The sequence below is a fragment of the Octopus sinensis genome, linkage group LG28 (genome assembly GCF_006345805.1).
Source record: "Octopus sinensis linkage group LG28, ASM634580v1, whole genome shotgun sequence".
NCBI classification, from domain to species: Eukaryota; Metazoa; Mollusca; class Cephalopoda; order Octopoda; family Octopodidae; genus Octopus; species Octopus sinensis.
This window is the reverse complement of record NC_043024.1, coordinates 739,598-766,168: the sequence shown is the minus strand read 5'-3', so window position 1 is coordinate 766,168 and position 26,571 is coordinate 739,598. Positions and strand designations below refer to the sequence as shown.

General features: G+C 31.0%; 2 protein-coding genes and 2 long non-coding RNA genes across 11 annotated transcripts in view; 2 read left to right on the top strand and 2 right to left on the bottom strand.

The window, feature by feature from the left end:
• The window catches only part of LOC115225803 (CCR4-NOT transcription complex subunit 2), a 75,125-nt gene extending 68,651 nt beyond the window's left edge, over positions 1–6,474 (top strand). For 6 of the 8 annotated variants that reach the window (XM_029796763.2, XM_029796765.2, XM_029796764.2 and 3 more), the window contains 4 exons: positions 471–532; positions 1,383–1,432; positions 3,786–3,910; positions 5,939–6,474. In XM_029796763.2, coding sequence (XP_029652623.1) covers positions 471–532; positions 1,383–1,432; positions 3,786–3,910; positions 5,939–6,161 — 460 coding nt within the window. In that variant the 3' untranslated portion in view covers positions 6,162–6,474. The remainder of the gene's footprint in view (positions 1–470; positions 533–1,382; positions 1,433–3,785; positions 3,911–5,938) is intronic. The other 2 variants (XM_036514666.1, XM_036514669.1) reach the window with 1 other exon arrangement.
• LOC118768358 lies at positions 6,362–6,660 on the bottom strand. The gene is made up of 2 exons (XR_005004180.1): positions 6,558–6,660; positions 6,362–6,501 (listed from the first exon to the last, which is right to left on the bottom strand). It is a non-coding gene; the product is annotated as an uncharacterized LOC118768358 (long non-coding RNA).
• Positions 6,661–7,098: 438 nt separating this feature from the next.
• LOC118768357 lies at positions 7,099–7,770 on the top strand. Its single transcript, XR_005004179.1, has 2 exons — positions 7,099–7,129; positions 7,300–7,770. It is a non-coding gene; the product is annotated as an uncharacterized LOC118768357 (long non-coding RNA).
• Positions 7,771–13,173: 5,403 nt separating this feature from the next.
• The window catches only part of LOC115225911 (protein O-mannosyl-transferase TMTC3), a 355,782-nt gene continuing 342,384 nt past the window's right edge, over positions 13,174–26,571 (bottom strand). Inside the window, exons 19-21 of the mRNA XM_029796915.2 lie at positions 15,242–15,346; positions 14,130–14,213; positions 13,174–13,419 (exon numbers count right to left, since the gene is read on the bottom strand). Of these exons, the coding sequence (XP_029652775.1) occupies positions 13,207–13,419; positions 14,130–14,213; positions 15,242–15,346 (402 nt within the window). The 3' untranslated portion in view covers positions 13,174–13,206. The remainder of the gene's footprint in view (positions 13,420–14,129; positions 14,214–15,241; positions 15,347–26,571) is intronic.

Here is a 26,571-nt window from a genome sequence, read left to right as displayed (position 1 = left end):
GTCCCCATTATGGTGATGGAGTGTGTGAAGCATTCATGATATTTACAAACATTCTAGGTGTTCTGCTCTGTGGGGAAACATTCTAGATGTTCTGCTCTGTGGGGATGTCTATGTCCTGTTTGCGATTGCAGAGGCACCTGAAACAATTCAACAAAAGCATGGTGCATGCTACAAAGTCTTCATCAATTCCAAGTGGCAGCCATAGATTTTATATTCTGAGTTGATTCCTTTGGCAAGGGATAGTGTGAAATAAACTAAGAACTCGTTATGTAATTAATTTAACTCTTCTCTCATAAATCTTATGTTCTTGTTTGAGTATTAGACACCACTATTGTCATTACCATCTTTTATAGATTACTAAACACTTTAATCCAGAAATATCCCTTTAAAGAAGCACCAAAATTATTTTTCTGTCAACAACTGATAAAACATCAAAGCTAAATTCTGTTCTGTTTTTTCTCTTCCCACAGAAATCTCTATAGTACATTTCAAAGTCCATGGGCTGATTCACCGTGCAGACCGCAAGATATTGGTTTGTATTGATTTCTTTTGTCTGTCTCACTGTCCGTGTCTCTCTCTCTCCATCTGTCTTTGTCACTATCATCTCTCTTTCACTGTCTGTTGTCTAGCTCTCTCTCTGCTTGTGTCTCTGTATCTGTTGCTCTCTCTCATCACTCTACCTATCTTTCTCTTTGTCCCTCTCTCTCTCTCTCTATCCTGGTATCTTCCTTTTTCTCTCCATTATCTTCCTTAGGTCTTTGTGTCTGTATTTCTGTATATATTTCTTTCTCTCTTTGACTTTCCTTCTCTCTGTCTCTCTCGTGTCCTTTTTTTGCTCTTACATTAACACAAAGCTACACAATTATGGGGAGGAAATATAGTTGGTTAAAATAACATTTAGCAAATATTACAGTAAACACTGTTTTCTAGAGCCTGGTGAGATGATATGATGGGTTTCTTTCAGTTTCTGTCTACCAAATCCACTCACAAGGCTTTGGTCAGCCTAAAGCTATGGTAGAAGACACTTGCTCCGAGATGCCACACCACAGTGGGACAACTTGGAACCGTGTGGTTGGGAAGCGAACTTCTTACCACACAGCCAGCCTGACATTGTAGGGTCGGTTTGAATTATGAAAAAAATGAAGTAGAATATTTGGGTTGAATGCCAAACGGTTAAGTTCAGCCATGTATTATGCTCTCATCTGCAGCTCTTTCTGTCTTCTACAACAGAAAATCCCTTCTATAATGTTAATTCCTCATCTTCAAGGCTCATCATCAATATATACCGTTGTTTTTCTTCTTGTTTTCTCTTTTTTGTAGTTTTGTTTTAAGATGTAGAAAGTTGCTGATGACAATTCCTTGATGTTTATTTTTCTTTTCAGATTTCCATGTTCCCTGTGAATATTTAACCAATATATATATACGAGATAAAGTGAGTAAAAGCAAATGCAGTCAGCCGTTGTTTCGTTTTCTGCTACAAGTCTGCAAGCTCCAACTTGACGAGTTGAAAAAAAAAAAATTTTTTTTTTTAAATCCCACAATTTTTGGAAGCTTCAGATTTGTGGAAGTTGTCAAAGAAGTCAGCTCCTCTGCACAGTTCACTTGTAACATAAATATTAATAGACCATAAGAGTCACTGGTGACACACTGCACTGTATTCTTGATGCCCTATAAGAGTCACTGATGACCCCACATTATATTCTTAATGTACCACATGAGTCACCAGTGACTCACTGCCCTGTATTCTTATATCATGGCAATCACTGGTGGCTCCCTACATTATATTCTTAATATACCATTGGAGTCGCCAGTGACTCTCCACATATTCTTGGTATATTCTGAGAGTTACTGGTAACTAACCACCCCATATTATTCTACCACCAAAATCCTTGTTTACTCTCTCTCTCTCCTCTGGATTCTTTATGTGCCATGTATGTCATCAGTGATGCTTTATGGTCTTATTACGGAACCTTACACTACTTCAAACTGCATTATTTGAATTTTGGGAAATGTACAAAATCTTTTTGTTGTGTTTTGTATTGAGTGTTTTTCAATTTGAAACAATATAAGCTGAAGTAGGACCGGGTGAAATAATGTCTTTGATAAGTGAAGCAGTGTTGTTATTTATGCTTTATTCTCATACATTTGTAATGTATCCCTGGGATATGATTTCAATAAAATTAGGAATATAAAAACTATCCATTGGAGGAGTGGATAAGTTGATTATATCGACCCCAGTGTTCAACTGGTATTTTATTGAACCCCAAAAGGATGAAAGACAAAGTCAACCCTGGTGGCATTTGAACTCAGAACATAGAGTTGGAAGAAACGCCATGAAGTATATTTTTCCAGTGTGGTAACAATTCCGCCAACTTGCTGCTTTCACCTCCTGAATGACATTGTTTGGCCAACATACATCGTTACTCTTGTAGGCACAGGCTTAGCTGTGTGGTTAACAAGCTTGCTACCCAACCAAGTGGGTTCAGGTTCAGTCCCATAATAGCAGTCTTCCACTACAGCCCTCAACCAACCTTGTGAGCAAATCTGGGGGACAGAAACTGAAAGAAGCCCATTATCATTATCATCATATAACATCCTGTTTTCCATGATGGCATGGGCTGGATGGTTTGACAGAGAACTGCATCATGCCTCACTTTCTGTTTTGGCATGGTTTTTGTGATTGGTGGATGCCCTTCCTAGCGTCAACCACCTTACAGAGTGGACTAAGTACTTTTTATGTGACACCAGCACCGGTGAGGTCTGTTTTGGCAGGGTCTTCACAGCTGGATGCCCTTTCTAATGCCAGTCACCTTACACACAAGTGATGGTAGTACATGGGTGTCATCGTCATACAAGCAGTGTTCCTTTTCAGTCTTCCGTGTAAAACATGCGCAGCCATGTGAAATATTTCCTTGCCCAGAAGCAGGTCACATGAAGAGCATCAGCTGTAGAAAACTGGCCTTGACCGATTTCATCCAACAATGGTGATGCTGACCCATTCTGTCCAAACTATCATGCAGCACATCATAACTTTTCTATAATGTTGCACAGCTATTCATCAACATGTAGCAGTAACATGTATTTAGAAGCCAACAAAGGAGCCTCCATGCAGTTGTTTTAACTTGCTAGGAATAGCAATCAACTCTCCTCCAAATTTCCTGTTACTGTCTTAGAAAATGAAGGACACATTGAATAATGTATTCTTTGATCTACAAAAAGGAGGGATGCTCATGGTTGGATTCCTCTGCCCAGGCTTGACTTGAGGCTGAAATACAGCTATAGTTAGCCTTACATGTATACTATATTGCATTCTTCCTGTAGTCTACCCTTAACATGTAGCATTCCCAGTGCACTCAACCCTTATGTAGCATTCCTACATGTAATCTACCCATTATATGTAGTGTTCCCATGTATCGTTTTCAGCACAGCTAACCCTTCTCATGTGGCATCAGTATTCTAGTGAACTCCTTCCATGTAATAGTCCCCCCACCCAACTGCAGGCTACCCTTTATCAATAACATTCCCAGCTCTTCTCATGTAGCATCTCCACTGCAGTTATTTCATTTTCATGTAGTATACTGCTATAGCTGATTTTTGTATTGGAAGGAGATTTCGATATTGTAGCTTTTTAACAAATTACACACCCACCCACCTTTACATAATTCACGCGCACACACACACACACACACACACACACGTTTGTACTTGTGTTGATTGTTTTTGAATGTAAACTAACTTTCACCGGGTCTGTGAGCATGATCCTAGCTATCATGCCTCTAATGAAGCTTCCTTTCCATGCATTTTTGCAGTTATCCCAAGTAAAGCTCAGCCGATACGGTGAAGATCTGCTTTTTTTCCTTTTCTACATGAACGGTGGCGATGAGATGCAGTTAAAGGCTGCTGCTGAATTGTGAGTTATCAGACCATTCTTTAAAAAGAATTCTGGTTTCATTTGTCGATGTTGTAGGATCAAATAGAATAATAGGTGGTCAGGGGCCATAGTGGCATTGAAGAAGAATACAAGACGTGAAATAACTTGACCCTTTAGCATTCATATTATTCTTTTAAACGTTGTTGGCATCCTTTTTGTCTCGGGAGACAATGGAGTTGCGCATAAAATAGTCCAGTCTGGCTTTTACATTTCATGTCCTGATACATTTCCTGCTGTGGCTGTGTAGTCCTATCCTGGACAAACACTCCCTCTGGCAGGTACCGCAAATGTAGCGAATCCTTTAGCATTCATATTATTCTGTTAAATGTATTGCTTATTTATTCACAAACTGTATTGAATGGATCATTTATTTTCTTAGAGCTTCAAGATTTTGATGATGTGATTTATTTCTTTAATGACATTGTAGGGTAAGTGTGAGGCCAGATCTGGTCAGTTTAAACATTGAACATTTTGAATATTTTGGTTGCATATGGCCAGTTTAACCCTTTCGTTACCAAACCGCCCGAAACCACCCGAAAAAAATTTTGGTTAATGTGACCAAGCCGCCCAAATTTACCTATTCATATTTAAATGAGAATATCAGAGTAAATCTCTTTAGTACATTCGTGAAAACACATATTATACTTCGTAAACAGTTCAACTACAGTTTTGTACAAAAATCGAAGTGTAATTTTAATTCCGTGAATTTTGGGAGATTTCTTTCCGAAATTTGTTCCTATTGTGTTTTCAAAATTTGTAATTCTGACAAAAAATGGATACGAATTTCATTATATCAAGCAACGAGTCAGAATTCGAAGGATTTTCTACTGAAGACCTTCATAAATCTAACTCTATGACTGAAAAAAAAAAGCATGTGGTATTTGATAATGAATCTGATGTTTCGTTTTCCGAAAGTGAAAACAGTGAATCCGAGAGCTCCAACAGCGATAAAGAAAATGGAGTGAAAATTTAAAAACTGTTTCTTTCGGTGATTTTTCTGAAGAAACTGGACCAAGCCACAGACTTTCCCAAGAGAGTAAAGCCTTAGACTATTTCTTTTTACTTTTTCGAATGAGCCCATTTGAAATCATTACGGCGAAAACGAACCATTACGCTAAATGTAAACAAAACAAAAGAAAGTGGTTTCCCACAACCTTAAATGAAATTAAGACTATTTTGCCATAAATATTATGGGTATCAGAAAGTTACCCAGAATAACAAATTCTATCGTAAAATTTTGTTGTATACCCAATTGAATATTAGCTAATAACCCATTTTCTATAGTGATGTTTGAACAAAATTTTAATAATTTTATATATTGTTGAATTTACCTGTATCTACCTGCGATTAGAGTCACTTTGTGACAAAAATTATAGTATAGAATTGGTTGAGAACATTTCATTAAATTATCTTCCAAAATTCACGTTAATATATTAATAAATAAAAAAGTTATAGTTGTTTAATGAAACCAGACTAAATTTATGATTACGTTAGAAATTAATTGAAACACATAAGGGGTGTATTTTGGTCAGAAATATAGTAACGAAAGGGTTAAACACTAAAAGGGTTAAATATCTCGTTAAGATTTATGAGATTACAGATATCTTTTAACACTGACCATCGTTATCATTTAACATCCACTTTTCTTTGCTTGCATGAATCAAACGGAATTCATGGAGGTAGATTTCCTCTAACCGGATGCCCTCCTGTCACCGTCTCTCACCTGTTTCCAGGCAAAATAATATTTTCTCAAGACCAAACCTTCTTTCCATGGAAGACTGGGAACAAACAGTCTTTGTTTATAATGATGGTGATTGTCATTTACAGGTCCCTCCAGTCACCGAGACACATCACGAAAAATTAACAAAACCTTTTGAATAAGAAAGGAATCGGTTATATGTTGCCACTAATCCTAATTATTTATTTTGATGTAAGGAATCCATATTTTTCCTCAAACGCATGCGTTTTGGATGCTAATGTTTTCCTCTTGTCATAAATTCATTCCAGATACAATAGAGATTGGCGGTTTCACAAAGAAGAAAGGGTGTGGATCACACGAGCTCCAGGGATGGAACCTGTTATGAAAACTCTGAATTATGAGCGAGGAACTTATTTCTATTTTGATGCCACAAACTGGCGGAAGGTAGCGAAGGAATTTCATCTAGAGTATGACAAACTCGAAGACAAGCCTCTAACGCACAATTCCAACCAGCATATCATTACACATTAGCAGTTCTATCTCTTTCTCTCACTCTCTCTCTCTTTCCTCTTCTCTATGTCTCTTTCTCTCTCTCTCTTTTCTCTCTCACTCTGTGTGACAGGCCTGGTAGTGACTTTGGCACAACATGCCAACGTTATTGCTGCTTTTCATATCCTCCTGGCGAAAGGCTCTCACCAGGTTAAACATTCACAAATAATTTTTGTGATGTGACTTGCCTGAAGGAGCAGCAGGCAATGCAAACACCCCCCGAGAGACAGACCAGCTCTCGGCCGTTTCTTTTATAAACCAAATATTAAAAAAAAAAAAAAAGATTTCAGCAAAATCTAGACGGTTGCTATTTCAGCAAAATCTAGACGGTTGCTATTTCAGCAAAATCTAGACGGTTGCTATTTCAGCAGCCATTACATCTTGTGACACTTTTTTTTTTCTTTCTTTCTCTCTGCATTTTTCTCCTGTTTCCATCTACCCTCAGAGATCTGCCTGGGTATTTTCTCAGTTGATATCTACCCTTAAGAGTTCTGCCTGGGTATTTTGTTGTTGATAGCCATTCTCAGAGTATATTTTCTCTAATTTCCTCCCTCTCTAAGGGTAGATATTAGTGACTATACCCTTGTAGATAATATCTTCTCTCTGCCTGCCAAATCCAATCTGAGAGTATATTTTCTCCATCAGGAGTTCTGTGAGTTTACTCCTGTTTGGACCAGTCCATTTCAAACCAGAACTCTGAGAGGGCAAAACAATCACAGGTCTAGGATATTCAGTTGTAAAACACCCCTCCACCACTTTATTTATGGTTTAAAAAAAAAAAAAACGAAATTTGTCAGCTTTATATTCATGTGATATTTCTGTTAATTCCATCTCACCCCTCACCCACATTCCAAATAAGGTTCAGTGAAGCAATACTGCAAGTCTTCCAGCAATTGGAGTGTTAACTGTGTAGTTTCCAGGTGTGTATGTGTGTGTATATATATATATATGTGTATATATATATATATATATATATATATATATATATGTGTATATATATATATATATATATATATATATATATATATAAATAAAAGATCTGTGTATTCATGCATGTGTGTGTGTGATACATGCATGTATGAATACATATGTATATATCTGTGTGTGTGTGTGTATATAGGCATGTGTGTATGTGTACATATGTTTATGCATGCATGTGTGAGTGAGGCAGTGTTGTGATAAAATGTTTCAACTATGTACCCTTTAGATATAAGCACTTGTGCCTGAAAAAAATTCCTAGCAAATCTAACTTCCGGAAACCTCAAAACAAGAATTTCCATCAATATTAATAGCAACATATACAGAAATATTGACAATTTTTGGTGACCAAAAGAAAATTGAAACAAACCTGCTATTTGTTGCATATATATATATATAACCACACACACACACACAACACACATCTTAAACACCAAGACAAATCATTCATATGAAGACATATGCACATACACTACACAAAGTGAAAACAAAAGTGCATGTAGACAGGAAAAGTATTTAACACACATACAACAACACATACAAAGAAACGCTCACAAGCAATTGATATTGGAAAAAGGCTTACACGTCCAAAGGCACACACATAAACGTACACTAATACACAGACATACATGCACAGAAAAAAACCATACTTGCACACTAATTCACGTGGGTTTTCGTAAAAGTAAATACATGAATTTACTGAAGGAAGTTTGCTTAAAATTTATTTGATAGTCGAAATGAATGTTGTTTGTTTTCATTATTTCTCATTGTCCCACGGAAATTTCTCTCTCTCCTTGGCTCGCTCTTGCAGCCGCTTGCTTTCAAAGCCTCCTTTCTCTTCAACATTTAGACATTAATATATGTATAAAATAAACATATACTGTGAGTGAGTGTGTGTACCTATGTATATATACATACTTAACTGTGTGTGGTGTGTGTACATGCAGAGAAATGAGACGGGGAGCGTGCGTTGTGTATATATGTATATAATATGGACATATATATATTTATACACATATATGTACATGTGTATATCAGTGTGACTGGGGGGGGGGGCGTGACTGTGTGTGTGTATATACTGAGAGAGTAGTGGATGAAATATGCACATATATGTTTATATTATGTATATATTGTGTGTACACACGTCTATGTAGAGACGGGAAGAGAGAGAGAGTGTATATGTAAATGTTTATATAAGCAAATATTGTAGTGTGTAATGTATATACACACACACACAAATACATGTACATTTGTTTATATTTTTTGTGTATTTTACATATATTGTATATATGTACACACTCACACATATACATATCAAGACATGCCCATGCATGAGTGTGTATAATCTACATGTGAGTGTGTGGAACACATACATTTGCGTATGTATGGATGTGTATAGGTGTGCGCGTACATGCATGAATGTGTGTGTGTGGTTTAAGTCTTAAATGTTTAATTATTAACCACTTCCACACTTGTTTTTCTCTCTCCCACTTCTCCTCCCCGTTTCCATGGTAATTGTTTGTTGCTCTCTTAGTTACCCTCCCCCCCTGCCTTTTCTGTTTCCCCCCTTCCTTCCTCTATTTATCTACTAAATTCCTTGTCTTTCATTGTTGGATTACGAACACCAAAAGGACTTTCCCTCCCCCCCCCAACTCACTCTAGCCTCAACCTAGATGGTTATCTTGCCATAGTGTGGACACTGTTCCCCCCCTTTTACGACCCTTTTTCTCCCCCTCCTCCTTCCCCTCCTGCCCACCCACACTGTGATAGTGTTAAAAAGAAAGAAAGAAAAAAAGAAATGAAGCAAAAACAAAAAACAACAGCACCACCAAAAGACAAATATAAACAAACAAACAAAAAATAAATAAACGGCTCCTTTGCTGGTTTAATTTAATCCTTTGTTGGTTGGTCTAAAAAACATGTAAAGCTGTAGAAGAGACCCAGGAGGTTAGTCTGTCTCCATCCATCACAACAACAACAATAACAACACCACCACCACCACCGCCACCACTACCATCAGTTTGTATCTGGTTAAAGAACCTGATGCATTTGTCTCCAGGGGAGACCTGCATGTACATAAAATAAAGAAAAGAAGAAAAAAAATAAGATCATAATTTTGATCTTCTTGCAAATATCTAAATTGGTATTTTTGTTTTTGTTGTGTCTTTCCTGACCCTGTTTCACCATTTCTTGACCCTATTTCATTTGAAATACTCTGCTTTTTGTCTTAATTATTTTGTAGTTAACAAAGTATTTAGCAAAATGCCTGTTGCCGTGGAGATCCTGTCTGAAACATAAACCTGAAATTTTGATGGAAAGTTTAGAGTAAGATGCTTTTAATTCTTTAGCATTTAGATAAATCAGTCAATGTAATGCGTATTTATTCATATTGTTTTGAATTAATCCTCCATTATCTCGTAGCTTTGAGATTTCTATGATGGGATGGTTTATTGACATTAATAGGGTTCGTGTGAGGCTGACTCTGGCCATTTTGAGCTCAGAACCGAATATTTCGGCTGGACGTGGCCGATTCAGATGAATGTTCAATGTGATGCTTATTTACTCACATTGTTTTGAATGAGTCCTGCAGTTTCTCTTAGCTTTGAGATTTCAGTGTGATTGTTTATTTTTAGAATGACATTGTAGGGTAGGTGTGAGAGGTTGGATCTGGTTGGTTTGAGAATAAAACAATATTTTGGCTGGGTATGACCAGTTTTAAATGCCAAAGGGTCAAACCAAACATTTGGCATCAGAGTACCAGGAGGTGGTCGTAGGAGGGTTAAGTGATGTTATGGCATGTGTTTTCTCCACTCAGTGTTGACATGGTTATTATTGGGGTAACATGGATGGATATTGAGGTAGACAGTGGAACAGTCAGTAGTTGACATCTTGGCACTGTTTTGTCTGTTCATCTTTGCTTATCACAGGTGTTTGGTTCCCAGAACATTGTGATAAAGGCATAATAGAACAAATGGGGGAAGAACAGATTTCATTTTGAGACCCCAAGTTGTCCTGAGCATTCTCGATGTTTGCTGGAGCAATCTTTTTGCCCTTCAAGCAGAATCTTTGATTCCTCATCAACTGGTGTTATCATCAGAGATCAATCTATGGCAAGTGTCACCTGGTTCACAAACATAACGCATTCTCCTGGAAGAGATGTGTATTACTTGAGTATTAAGGGGGTGGTTCAATGCACACTAAATTGCTGTAGCATGGCTGCAGTTAAAAGAAAAAAACTGAAACAAGCTACATAGGTGGGTGACCTTATTTAAAACAGTTTGATTCGAGTCTCTTAACTTAGTTTCGTAGGCTTAAGTACCCGGCTGCAAAAAGTACTGGGGTCGATTTGTTTGACTAAAATCCTTTAAGGTAGTGCTCCAGCATGGCCACGACCTTATGACTGAAACAAGAAGAAAACATACATATTGCATCCAAATATACTTCCGAGGAGGCTCTGGTTAGCTCGGAACTGTTGGGGCAGACACTTGCCCCAAGGGGACTGAACCTGCAACCATGTGGTAGGGAAGCAAACTTAACCCCACATGTACCTAAGAAATAGGGTTAAAAAAAAACTCACGGAAAAACTATATATAGAAAATAAAATTTTATTTTCCAAAATGAGTAAAGAAAGATTTCCTCCATGTTAGGAGGGGGGGAAACAAACATTACCATCGATTTTTTTCTTTCTTTTTTACTTTTAAATATTTGCGATGCGAGCAGGGGGGGGGGGATACCAGAAAATGCAAAAAATTTGAGATGCAGAGGAAAATTTAAATATTTCATTTTTATCGAGGCACAAAGACAAAGTTACCTTACAGAATTTTTGTTCTTTAAAGGACTTTCATTGTTCATAACAAAGAAGGGTGGGGGACCGATGGGAGGGGGTGACGTGTGGGTCTTTATTAAGGCTGATTCTTTTTTTTGTGTGCGAGGGATGTGAATTTGTGAATTACTTGTGTGGCTGACGACCAACACAGGCGTGATTAAAGCCTTTGATAACAGACGGTCATGGAAAAGACATTTCAAAAATAAATTTAGAACTGTAAGGATTTAAGTTTAAAAAAAAAAAATTGAAGTTCTCTTTCAATGATTTGAAAATATTTACATCTGAACATTTACTCAAAGAAACATAATATATTGTGTGTGTGTGTGTGTGTGTGTATTTACGCGGGAAAGTAGCATTCAACACATTCGGTAGATGTTACGTTTTTCATAACAATGGTTTTGCTCAGCTCCACATGACTTAACAGTTTAGCATTCAGCTTGTGCTTAGTTATTTCAACCAGCCAGATCTGGCCTTTCACATGTCCCCTACAATGTTCTTAACCACATCATCAAAATCTGAGATCAACAAGATGATGATGGATAATTTAAGACAATGTGAGTAAATAAGCATTACATTGGATAGAATAAATCTCAATGGTAAAAGGTTAGAAAAGGTTTTGAATTAATCCTGGATTATCTCATAGCTTTGAGATTTCAATAGTGTGATTAACTTTTTAGAATGGTATTGTAGGATAAATGGGAGAGGCCAGTTATAAAAGCAGGAGGAATATTTTGGCTGGATGTGGCTGATTGAAATGCTAAAGTTTTCTGGATGCATATGGCACATCAATTTCAACAGATGCTGGGAGCCTTTTGCATCATGGAACTAAATCAAACTGTTATTAAAAATACACAGTTTTTTTTTTTTTGAATCCTGATTGTTAATTAATGAAACATTATTATACAAGCAACTAACAATGATGAGAGAATGAGTTGATCAACATGAATGTCTTCAGGTAAACTTACAGGTGACAAGGAAGGTTGAATTTGAGTGTCACCAAACCTGATTGAGGTGCTATCAGGACACCTTGTCTCTGAGCACTTCCAACTCTGCTCTAATAACCAATCTCTCCAATTGGAACCGTCTTTGATTACATCAACTTTTTCAATCAGTTGGAGTTTGTGATTGGTATTAAAAAAAAAACAGAAATTGTTGGTTTTGGAGAAGAAAAACATTTTACATGATTATTACTTCCCCAGTTTTGTTTTAGATTGAGAGATGACCCAGGTAAACCCATTCAGCCAAGACAAAATTTACTTCTCACATCACCTGACAACATAAATAACACTAACAAATTCCCTTTTCTTTTTTTTAATTCTTTTGTCAGTAAGTGTTATTTCTTATTTGCTTCGATTTAGAAATCAAAGGAAAAGATTACTATTTCCTTCAGACTTTGCTTGTTTTGACCTGGCCATCAATGTTTTGAAACTAACCAATTCTCCATTACATTTCACACAGATTTAGTACCGAGTGGCTGAAGCAGAAATATCGTTATAGCAAATGTTCTGCTCAATGCCACAGATTTGCTTGTCAGTCGTTTGACCATAATCATTTCACTGACAATCTGTGCATCTCTGATCAGGAGTAGTGGGGGAAGCATCATAGCCATGTGTTAAGAGAGAAATTCTTTGGGGTTTGAATAAATGTAACAAAAGCAAAGTTTTAAGGAAATATTAGCCATTTTTCATACTTTCTAAGGGTCAGCACATAAGAAATAACAGTTGCTACTGAAGGACAAGAATCATGTTACACAGTGTTGTCAAGTGCTATGTGTGTGTATTGGGGAATAGGTGTGGAATGTGATAGGTAGACAACATGTTATCAAAGGTGTGTATCGCAGGGGTTAATTGGGGTTTTGTATTTGGCAGACGACACCTTCACTAAAACCATTTGGCATCACTGAGTGAAAAATACATGACAGGAATTTTAACAGAAGAGAAATCCACATGGCTGCAATCTGCTGCAGACATTTTAACAAATCCTGTTTTGATTGTCAAAACTCACTTCCAAGCCAAGATCTTCATGTTGAGACGGGGCTAAAAGCTGTTTGTGTGAATTCCCTTAATGATAGCATCTAAATTATGAGTTAATTAGTCACGATCACTTTTATCAGATATTCAATCTTAGCTTCATACCTCAAGATTTCATAAGTTCTTGTTGTTAGTCATGTCTTTGGCTGCAGTAGGACCCTTTTTTTTTTTTTTCTTTCTTGACAATTTCTACTCACTGAGGTTTCTTCTTCGCTTTGATAGCCTTGATTTTATTCCTAACGATGTTCAAGTGCTGAAGAATATAAGACTCTGAGGGTGCCAAGCGATGGGCGTGTTGCAGGCACTTCTCTGCTTTCAGGATGTCTCCTCGTTCCACGTAGACCACACACAGATTGTGAATGGCTTGAACGTTTCCTGGTTCGTTCATTAAAATTGTCAGGAAATTCTGAAGGAGAGACAGACATGATTAATAGAGAAATGTTATTGAGCTGGCAGAATTGTTAGAATTTTAGAGAAATTACTTGGCAGCATTATTATTATTTACTATTACGGTGGGGTTCCAACCCAGGCCACAGCAACAAAGTCTTGCACCTGCCACACTTCTCGGCCTATCATTACTGGCTCAAGGTCCTCCATACATTTCAGACCAGTGTCTGCAACAATGCAACGCAGCGTCCTCCCCTCAAACGCTTCCAAATGTCCTCGACTGTCCTCTGACAATCCTGATGCATAAAAGCTGATGAATTTTCTCCACATCTGCAGTGGTGATGGTCATGGCAGGACTCCCAGGGATGTTCTGCTACTTTTGCAGCACCCGTGCATCTCAAGACATTGCGTATGACCCATTGCTTTGTCGCCATAAGCTTGTGGAAGCAATCTCATCGTCTCTCTAGCAGACTTTGCAAGTTTAACACAGATTTCGCATTGGCTCTTTGTTCCCACCTTCCTGTCCAGGATCAAAATTACAGACCACAGCAAATACACAATCACAAACACACAAATTTTACAACTTGCAACACAGCAATGTCACTTGGCACACACTGCCTCTCACTCTACACGCAGCCGTGTGCTGCCATCTGCTGGTGCACTATAGAACTAGACGGGGAACTTTTCCCTACCACCTCGTAATCAGATAAACCAGACAATTGAACTTACCTTCTCTGCGCCGTCAAGATCTTTGAGGATGTTGATGTTGATGTCCCCCATCAAGATAAGACCTTTTGTGTGATTTGGATAATACTGAAAGAAGAAACCGAAATCAATATAAACAGGTGCGTTTAGTGGCCGAGTGGTTATGAAGTGTTGTAACCCTGGGCTGACCAAAGCCTTGGCATTGAATTTGGTAGGTGGAAATTTCCTTCATATGTGTGTATTTTAGGAGGTTGAGTAGGTTTGGCTCTGACCCTGGTAACATTATAATTTCCTGGTACAAAAATAAATTCAGGTATATAACAGCGAAAAGAAATACGAAGACAAGAGTTGTAATTGACTGCCACACTTGTTTTAAACGGAAGTACAGCAAAAGATGGTACATCTTGAATGATTTTGTCAGAGAATATGTTGGTTTCTCATGCAGTTGGAACTTGGTGAAGTGTACTCGACAGAAGAGAACAGCTCTCTGCTGAATAGCTCTCGTCTCTCTCCATACCGAGATCTGAACTTAACCTTATCTTCCCACCACGCTGAGCTCCAATGAACAATTTGCCTGCAACAAGCTGGTCTGTCGTGATGGGATTGCAACAGCCATCACATGACCACTTGTAGAAAACACGCATATGAGCTGATATTTAGGTATTTAAGGTTAAAGATCCGAATGATAAACATACTTCTGCTATAAGTTCAAAGAATCTGTGTCTGGCAACTTAGAATAAAAAGTACAACACGTCTGAGAGTGAATAAAATATATAATCTATAATTATTAGTCTGACAAAATATATTGTTTATTTCTTTATTGCTCAAAGGGGGGTAACATGAAATCATAGCGGCACCATTGTCGGCGTCACGTAGCTGGCACCCATGCTGGTGGCACGTTAAAAGCACCCATGACACTTTAAACAATTCTAGAGAAAATGCAGAATGCTAAAGGTTCAAGGGTCAATGCTAATTAACCCTTTACTGAGGCCCTGAAAGGTGCTCCTCCTTAAGCTCAATTACAACACACATCAACAAATTCACATCCCAGTGGGGGTTTGACATGAAAGAAGGAGAACCAAGGAAACCATTGTCATAAAGACAATGAGAACAAGAAGGCAGGAGAGGAAACTTACCATCAAGAGTTTCTGTAGATATGGAATGGCTTCCTGAGGTTGTTTCAAATCATTCACCAGCATCAAAGCTAAGTTGAAGAGGGCACTGCGCATGGTGTCTTCAAGCTGAAGGAAAATACATTTTGTTAGCACTCTGGGTGGGTGTTTGCATGCATATATATATATTTATTCACATATATATACACATACAAATATATACATACATATATATACACACACATCTATATACACATACATACATATACACAAATATGCACACACACATATACAGATACATAAGTGTGTGTCTATATATATGTATGTATATACGTATTTATATACATATGTATGTGTATATATAAATATGTATATATATAAATATGTATGTGTATATATGTGTGTGTATATATATATATATATATATATATATATATATATGTGTGGATATATATGTATGTATATATGTGTATATATATATGTATACATATATATGTATGTATATATATCTATATATGTGTATATGTATACATGTGTATATGTATGTATACATGTGTATATATATGTATACATATATGTATACATGGGTATATATATATATGTGTATATACATGTATATATATATATATACACGTGTATATACATGTACATATATATGTGTATATATATGTATACGTGTATATATATGTACATATATATGTGTATATATATGTATACGTGTATATATATGTATACATGTATGTATACATGTATATATATATGTATATATACACGTATATATATATAAATATATACACACACGTATATATACACGTATATATACACGTATATATACACATGTATTTATATATACATGTATATATACACGTATATCATCATACATGTATATATATATCTACACGTATATATACATGTATATATATATATATCTACGCGTATATATATATATACACACATATATACACGTATATATATATACACGTGTGTATATATATATATATATATATATATATATATACACGTATACATATCTATACATGTATACACATATATATACATGTATACATATATATACACATATATTCATGTATACACATATACACGTATGTATACATATATGCACATATATACATGTATACATATATACACATATATATACATGTATACATATATATACACATATCTCCATATATATACACATCTATACGTACATATATACACATATATATACGTGTTGATATATATACACGTATATATACATGTATATATATACATGCATGTATATATACATGTATATATATATGTATATACATATGTATATATACACGTATATATATATAAATATATACACGTATATATACATGTATATATATACACGTATATATACATGTATATATATATACACGTATATATATATATACACGTATATATATATATATATATATACACATATATACACGTGTATATATATATACACACATTTATACATGTATACATATATATATACACATATATATATACACGTATACGTATATATACACAAATATATAAACAAATATACACATATATACACGTATGTATACATGTATACATATAGACACATATATACATGTATACATATATATACACATATATATACATGTATACATATATATACAAATATATATATACATGTATATATACACGTATATATGCATGTATATATATATATACACGTATATATACATGTATATATAAATGTATACATGTATATATATGTATATATATATATATGTATACGTGTATATATATGTATATGTGTATATATGACACATATATATGCACATATATATACATGTATACATATGTATACACATATACACGAATACATATATATAAACATATATATACACGTATACATATATATACACATATATACATATATATACACATATATACATGTATACACATATATATTCATGTATACATATATATACACATTTATACATATATATAAACATATATATACACGTATATATACATATATATATATGTATATATACATGTATATATATATACATATATATATGTATATATACATGTATATATATATACACATGTATATACATGTGTATATATATACATACACGTATATATACATGTATATATATATTCACGTATATATACATGTATATATATATATATATTCACGTATATATACACATACACGTATATATACATGTATATATATATATATATATATGTATACATACATGTATATATATATACACGTATATATACACGTATATATATACGTGTATATTATATATATATATATACATGTATATATATATGTATATATATATATATATATACATGTATATATACGTGTATATATGTGTATATATATATGTCAACCTATGCTAGCATGGAAAACGGACGCTAAACGATGATTATGATGATATACGTGTATATATATGTGTATATATATATACATGTATATATGCGTGTATATATATGTGTATATATATATATATATACATATATATATGCATGTATATGTGTATATATATATATACATGTATATATACGTGTATATATATGTATATATATATATATATATACACATGTATATATAAGTGTATATATATATATACGTGTATATATATATGTATACATGTATATATGTGTATATATATGTATACATGGGTATATATATATGTATACATGTATATATATATGTGTATACATATATGTATACATGTATATATATATGTATATACATGTGTATATGTATATGTGTATATACATGTATATATATATATATGTGTATATACATGTATATATATGTGTGTATATATGTATACATGTATATATATGTGTATATATACATGTATATATATATACACAAATATATACACGTATATATACATGTGTATATATATACACGTATATATACATGCTTATATATATACTCGTATATACATGTATATATATATACATATATATGTATATATACATGTATATATGGCGGTGCCCCAGCATGGCCACAGCTCGTGAGCAGAAACTAGATGAAATTTTTTTTTTAAATAAATAAATATATATACATGTATATATATATATACATATATATATATATATGTATATATACATGTATATATATATATAAATATATACACACATATATATACATGTACATATACACGTATATATATAAATACATGTATCTATACACGTATATATACATATATATACATGTATATATATATACATGTATATATACACGTATATCATCATCATACATGTATATATATATCTACACGTATATATACATGTATATATATATCTACACGTATATATATATATACACGTATATATATATATATATATACACACACATATATACACGTCAATATACACATATCTACACGTATATAAACATATATACATGTATACACATATATACATGTATACATATATACACATATATACATGTATACACATGTATATACATATACATGTATACATATATATACACATATATATACACGTATATATATATATACACGTATTTATTCATGTATATATATATATAGATGTATATATATATACACGTATATATACATGTATATACGTGTATATATACGTGTATATATGACACATATATGCACATATATATACATGTATACACATACATATACACGTATACATACATATATACACATATATAAATACACGTATACATACATATATACACATATATATACAAGTATACATATATATACACACATGTATACATATATACACACGTATATATACACGTATGTATCCATATATACACATATATACATATATATACACATATATATACATGTATACATATATATACACATATATATACATGTATACATATATATAGACATATATATACATGTATACACATATATACATGTATAGCTATATATACACATAAATATACACATGTATACATATATACACACATATATACACGTATATATACACGTATGTATACATATATACACATATATATACACATATATACATGTATACATATATATACACAAGTATACGTATATATACACGTATACATACATATATATACACGTATATATATGTGTATATATATATATATATACACGTATATATACATGTATATATACACGTATATATATACATATATATACACGTATATATACACGTATATATATACATATATATACACGTATATATACATGTATATATATGCACATATATATACATGTATATATACACGTATATATATATATATACGCCTATATATACATGTATATATACACATACACGTATATCATCATCATCATCATCATACATGTATATATATATCTACACGTATATATACATGTATATATATAAATCTACACTTCTATATATATATACACTTATATATATATATATATATATATACACCTATATATACACGCATACATATATATACACGTATACATATATATACACATATATATACACGTATACATATATATACACAAATATATAAACGTAAATATACACATATATACACGTATATATACATGTATACATATATACACACATATATATACATGTATACATATATATACACATATATATCCATGTATACATATATATACACATATATATACATGTATACATATATATACACATATATATACATGTATACATATATACACGTATATATATACATGTATATATACACACGTATATATACATGTATATACGTGTATAAATATGTATACATTTATATATATGTGTATATATATGTATATATATATGTATACGTGTATATGACATATATATGCACATATATATACATGTATACATATGTATACACATATATATACACGTATACATATATATATACATATATATACACATATACATACATGTATACATATATATACACATATATACATGTATACATATATATACACATATATATACACATGTATACATATATATACACATATATGTACACATGTATACATATATATACACACATATATACATGTATAGATATATATACACATATATATACATGTATATATACACGTATACATACATATACACATATATACATGTGCACATATATATACATGTATACATATATATACACATGTATACATATATATACATATATATACACGTATATATACATATATATACAAGCATATATATACATGTATATATATATATACATGTATATATATACACGTATATATACATATGTATATATATATATACACGTATATATACATGTGTATATATACACGTATATATACATGTATATATATACACGTATATATACATGTGTATATATACACTTATATATACATGTGTATATATATATATACACGTATATATACATGTATATATATATATATATTCACGTATATATACATGTACATATATATATATTCACGTATATATACACATACACGTATATATACATGTATATATATATACACGTATATACATGTGTATATATATGTATACGTGTATATATGACACATATGCACATATATATACATGTATACACATATATATACACGTATACATACATATATACACATATATATATACACGTATACATACATATATACACATATATATATACACGTATACATACATATATACACATATATATACATGTATACATATATATACACATATATATACACATGTATACATATATACACACATATATATACACGTATATACATATATATACACATATATACACGTATATACATATATATACACATATATATACATATATACATATATATACACATATACACATGTATACATATATATAGACATATATATACATGTATACACATATATACATGTATAGCTATATATACACATATATATACACATGTATACATATATACACACATATATACACGTATGTATACATATATACACATATATATACATGTATACATATATATACATGTATACATATATATACACATATATACATGTATACATATATATACACATGTATACGTATATATACACGTATACATACATATATATACACGTATACATACATATATATACACGCATACATACATATATATACACGCATATATATGTGTATATATATATATACACGTATATATACATGTATATATATACACGTATATATATACACGTATATATATACACGTATATATATACACGTATATATACAAGTATATATATACTATATATATATATACGTATATATATATATATACACGTATATATACATGTATATATATATATATATACACGTATATATACATGTATATATATATATATACACGTATATATACATGTATTATATATATATATACACGTATATATACATGTATATATATATATATACACGTATATATACATGCATATATTATATATACACGTATATATATATGTATATATACATGTATATATAATATATAACACGTATATATATGTATATATACATGTGGATATATAATATATACATGGTATATTATATATATAATATATCTATATATATATATATATATATATATACATGTATATCATATATGTATATATACAACTAATATATATGGAGGGAAGTGTCCTGAACTTTGGCATCGAGAGTTACGCAAATATACATACACGTATATATCACGTATATAACACATACACGTATATATACATGTATATATATATATATATATATGTATATATACATGATATATCTTACACGTAATATACACGTGTATATATATATACATGTATATATATATATATATATCTATACATGTATATATACGTGTATATATGTTATATATATGTCAACCTATGCTAGCATGGAAACGGATGCTAAACGATGATTATGATGATATACGTGTATATATACGTGTAATATATATACATGTATATATGCGTGTGTATATATGTGTATATATACGTGTATATATACGTGTATATATACATATATATATACATACAATGGCGGTGCTCCAGCATGGCCACAGCTCGTGAGCTGAAACTAGATAAAAGAAAAAAAATTTTAAAAATACATGTATATATATATGTATATACATGTATATACATATATATATATATGTATATACATATATACATGTATATATATATATGTACATACATATATACATGTATATATATATATGTACATACATATATACATGTATATATATATATGTACATACATATATACATGTATATATATATATGTACATACATATATACATGTATATATATATGTACATACATATATACATGTATATATATACGTATATACATGTATATATATGTATATACATGTATATACATGTATATATGTATATACATGTATATATATATATGTATACACATATATACATGTATATATATATATGTATATACATATACAGGTGGGCTGAGGACAACAACATGCAGTTTAATGCAGGTAAGTTCCAGGCCCTGCGCTATAGGCACGCAAAGGTAAATAACGTGAAGGCTGGATACACTGGCCCAGGAAGAATTGCAATCCCTGAGTCAAAATCAGTGCATGACCTGGGCATTGACATGAGCAATGATGCATCTTTCCAAATGCATATTGCTAATCTGGTGATAAAATGCAGACGGCTAGCTGGATGGATTCTCCGAACTTTCAGAACAAGAGAGAAGGAGACACTGATCGTCCTATGGAAAACATTTGTCCTCAGCCGCTTGGACTACTGCTCCCAACTTTGGTCACCACACAATATAAAACAAACAGCAGAACTCGAAGCAACTCAGAGAAGCTACACAAAGAAAATCGTCTCAATGCAAAATGTCAGCTACTGGGAAAGACTGAAGGTATTAAACCTCTTCTCCTTAGAGCGGAGGCGGGAGAGATATGCAGTGATATACATCTGGAAAATCCTGGAGGGTCTTGTCCCAAACTTACCCCAACCACAGAACGGGGCGCCACTGCATGGCGCCAAGGATTCTAACATCAGAATCAAAATACAGGTCCAGATACTGCAACAGCTTGGGTTTCAGAGGACTACAGCTCTTTAAACATCCTCCCTAAATGCCTGAGAGACTTACATGGTGTGGATGTGGGTTTCTTTAAAACTAAACGGATCTCTTCTGTTGGAGTCCCAGATGAACCTACCTCACGACAGAGACGCGGATGCGGGCAGCAGCATCGAACTCCTTGTTGATCAGTGCCACGTACAGAGGTGGATTCACAAACTAGTGTAGCTCATTCAGCGGTGGTGCCCAATGGCCGCGGCCTTCGGGCTAAAACATTTTTAAGGATTTTAAGGATATATACATGTACATATATATATGTATATACATATATGTATATCCATGTATGTATATATAATAAGTATATATATAATATATATATATGTATGTATATATGTATGTGTATATATATATAATATATATGTATATATATATATTATATGTATATATACACGTATATATACACGTATATATACAGGTATATATACACGTATATATACACATGTATATACATGTATATATATATACGTATATAAACACATGTATATACATGTATATATATATACATGTATATATACACGTATATCATCATACATGTATATATATATATACACGTATACATATCTATACATGTATACACATATATATACATGTATACATATATATACACATATATTCATGTATACACATATACACGTATATATACACGTATGTATACATATATGCACATATATACATGTATACATATATGCACATATATACATGTATACATATATATACACATATCTCCATATATATACACATGTATACGTACATATATACACATATATATACATGTTGATATATATACACGTATATATACATGTATATATATACATGCATATATATATACACGTATATATACATGTATATATATATGTATATATACACGTATATATATATGTATATATACACGTATATATATATAAATATATACACGTATATATACATGTATATATATACACGTATATATACATGTATATATATATACACGTATACATATATACACGTATATATACATGTATATATACACGTATACATATATATACACCTATATATACATGTATATATATACATACACGTATATATACATGTATATATATATCTACACGTATATATACATGTTATATATATATCTACACGTATATATATATATAACACGTATATATTATATATATACACACATATATACACGTGTATATACATATATATACACATATATACATGTATACACATATATATTCATGTATACATATATATACACATTTATACATATATATAAACATATATATACACGTATATATACATATATATATATGTATATATACATGTATATATATACACATGTATATACATGTGTATATATATACATACACGTATATACACATGTATATATATATATACACGTATATATACATGTATATATATATTCACGTATATATACATGTATATATATATATATATTCACGTATATATACACATACACGTATATATACATGTATATATATATATATATATGTATACATACATGTATATATATACACGTATATATACACGTATATATATACGTGTATATATATATATATATACATGTATATATATATATGTATATATATATATATTACATGTGTATATACTGGTATATATGTGTAATATATATCTGTCAACCTGCTAGCATGGAAAACGGCGCTAAACGATGATTATGATGATATACGTGTATATATATGTGTATATATATATACATGTATATATGCGTGTATATATATGTGGTATATATATATATACATATATATATGCATGTATATATATGTGTATATATATATATACCTTGTATATATACGTGTATATATATGTATATATATATATATATATATATACACATGTATATATAAGTGTATATATATATATACGTGTATATATATATTATACATGTATATACGTGTATATATATTGTATACATGGGTATATATATATGTATACATGTATATATTATGTTTATCATATATGTATACATGTATATATATGTTATACATGTGTATATGTATATGTGTATATACATGATAATATATATATATGTGTATATACATGTATATATGTGTGTAATATATGTATACATGTATATATATGGTATATATACATGTATATATATACACATATATATACACGTATATATACATGTTATATATTACACGTATATATACATGCTTATATATATACTCGTATATACATGTATATATATATAATATATATAATGTATATATACATGTATATATGGCGTTGCCCCAGCATGGCCACAGCTCGTGAGCAGAAACTAGATGAAATTTTTTTTTAAAATAAATAAATATATATACATGTATATATATATATATACATATATATATATATATGTACATATACACGTATATATATAAATACATGTATATATACACGTATATATACATGTATATATACACGTATATATACATATATATACATGTATATATATATATACAGGTATATATACACGTATATCATCATCATACATGTATATATATATCTACACGTATATATACATGTATATATATATCTACACGTTATTATATATATAACACGTATATATATATATATACACATATATACACGTAAATATACACATATCTACACGTATATATACATGTATACATATATACACATATATACATGTTACATATATACACATATATAGATGTATAAATATACACGTATATATACATGTATATACGGTATTATACGGTATATATGACACATATATGCACATATATATCATGTATACACATATATACACGTTACATCATATATACACATATATATATACACGTATACATACATATATACACATAAATTACAAGTATACTATATATACACCATGTCTACATATACACACGTATATATACACGTATGTATCCATATATACACATATATACATATCTATACACATATATATACATGTATACATATATATACACATTATATACATGTATACATATATAGACATATATATACATGTATAGCACATATATACATGTTATGCTATATATACACATAAATACAACTGTATACATATACACACATAATACACGTATGTATACATATATACACATATTATACACGTTGTATACATATATACCCAGATATAACATGTATACATATATATCACATATATAATGTATAATATATATACACAAGTATACGTATATATACCGTATACATACATATATATACACGTATACATACTATATATACACGTATATATATGTGTATATATATACACGTATAAT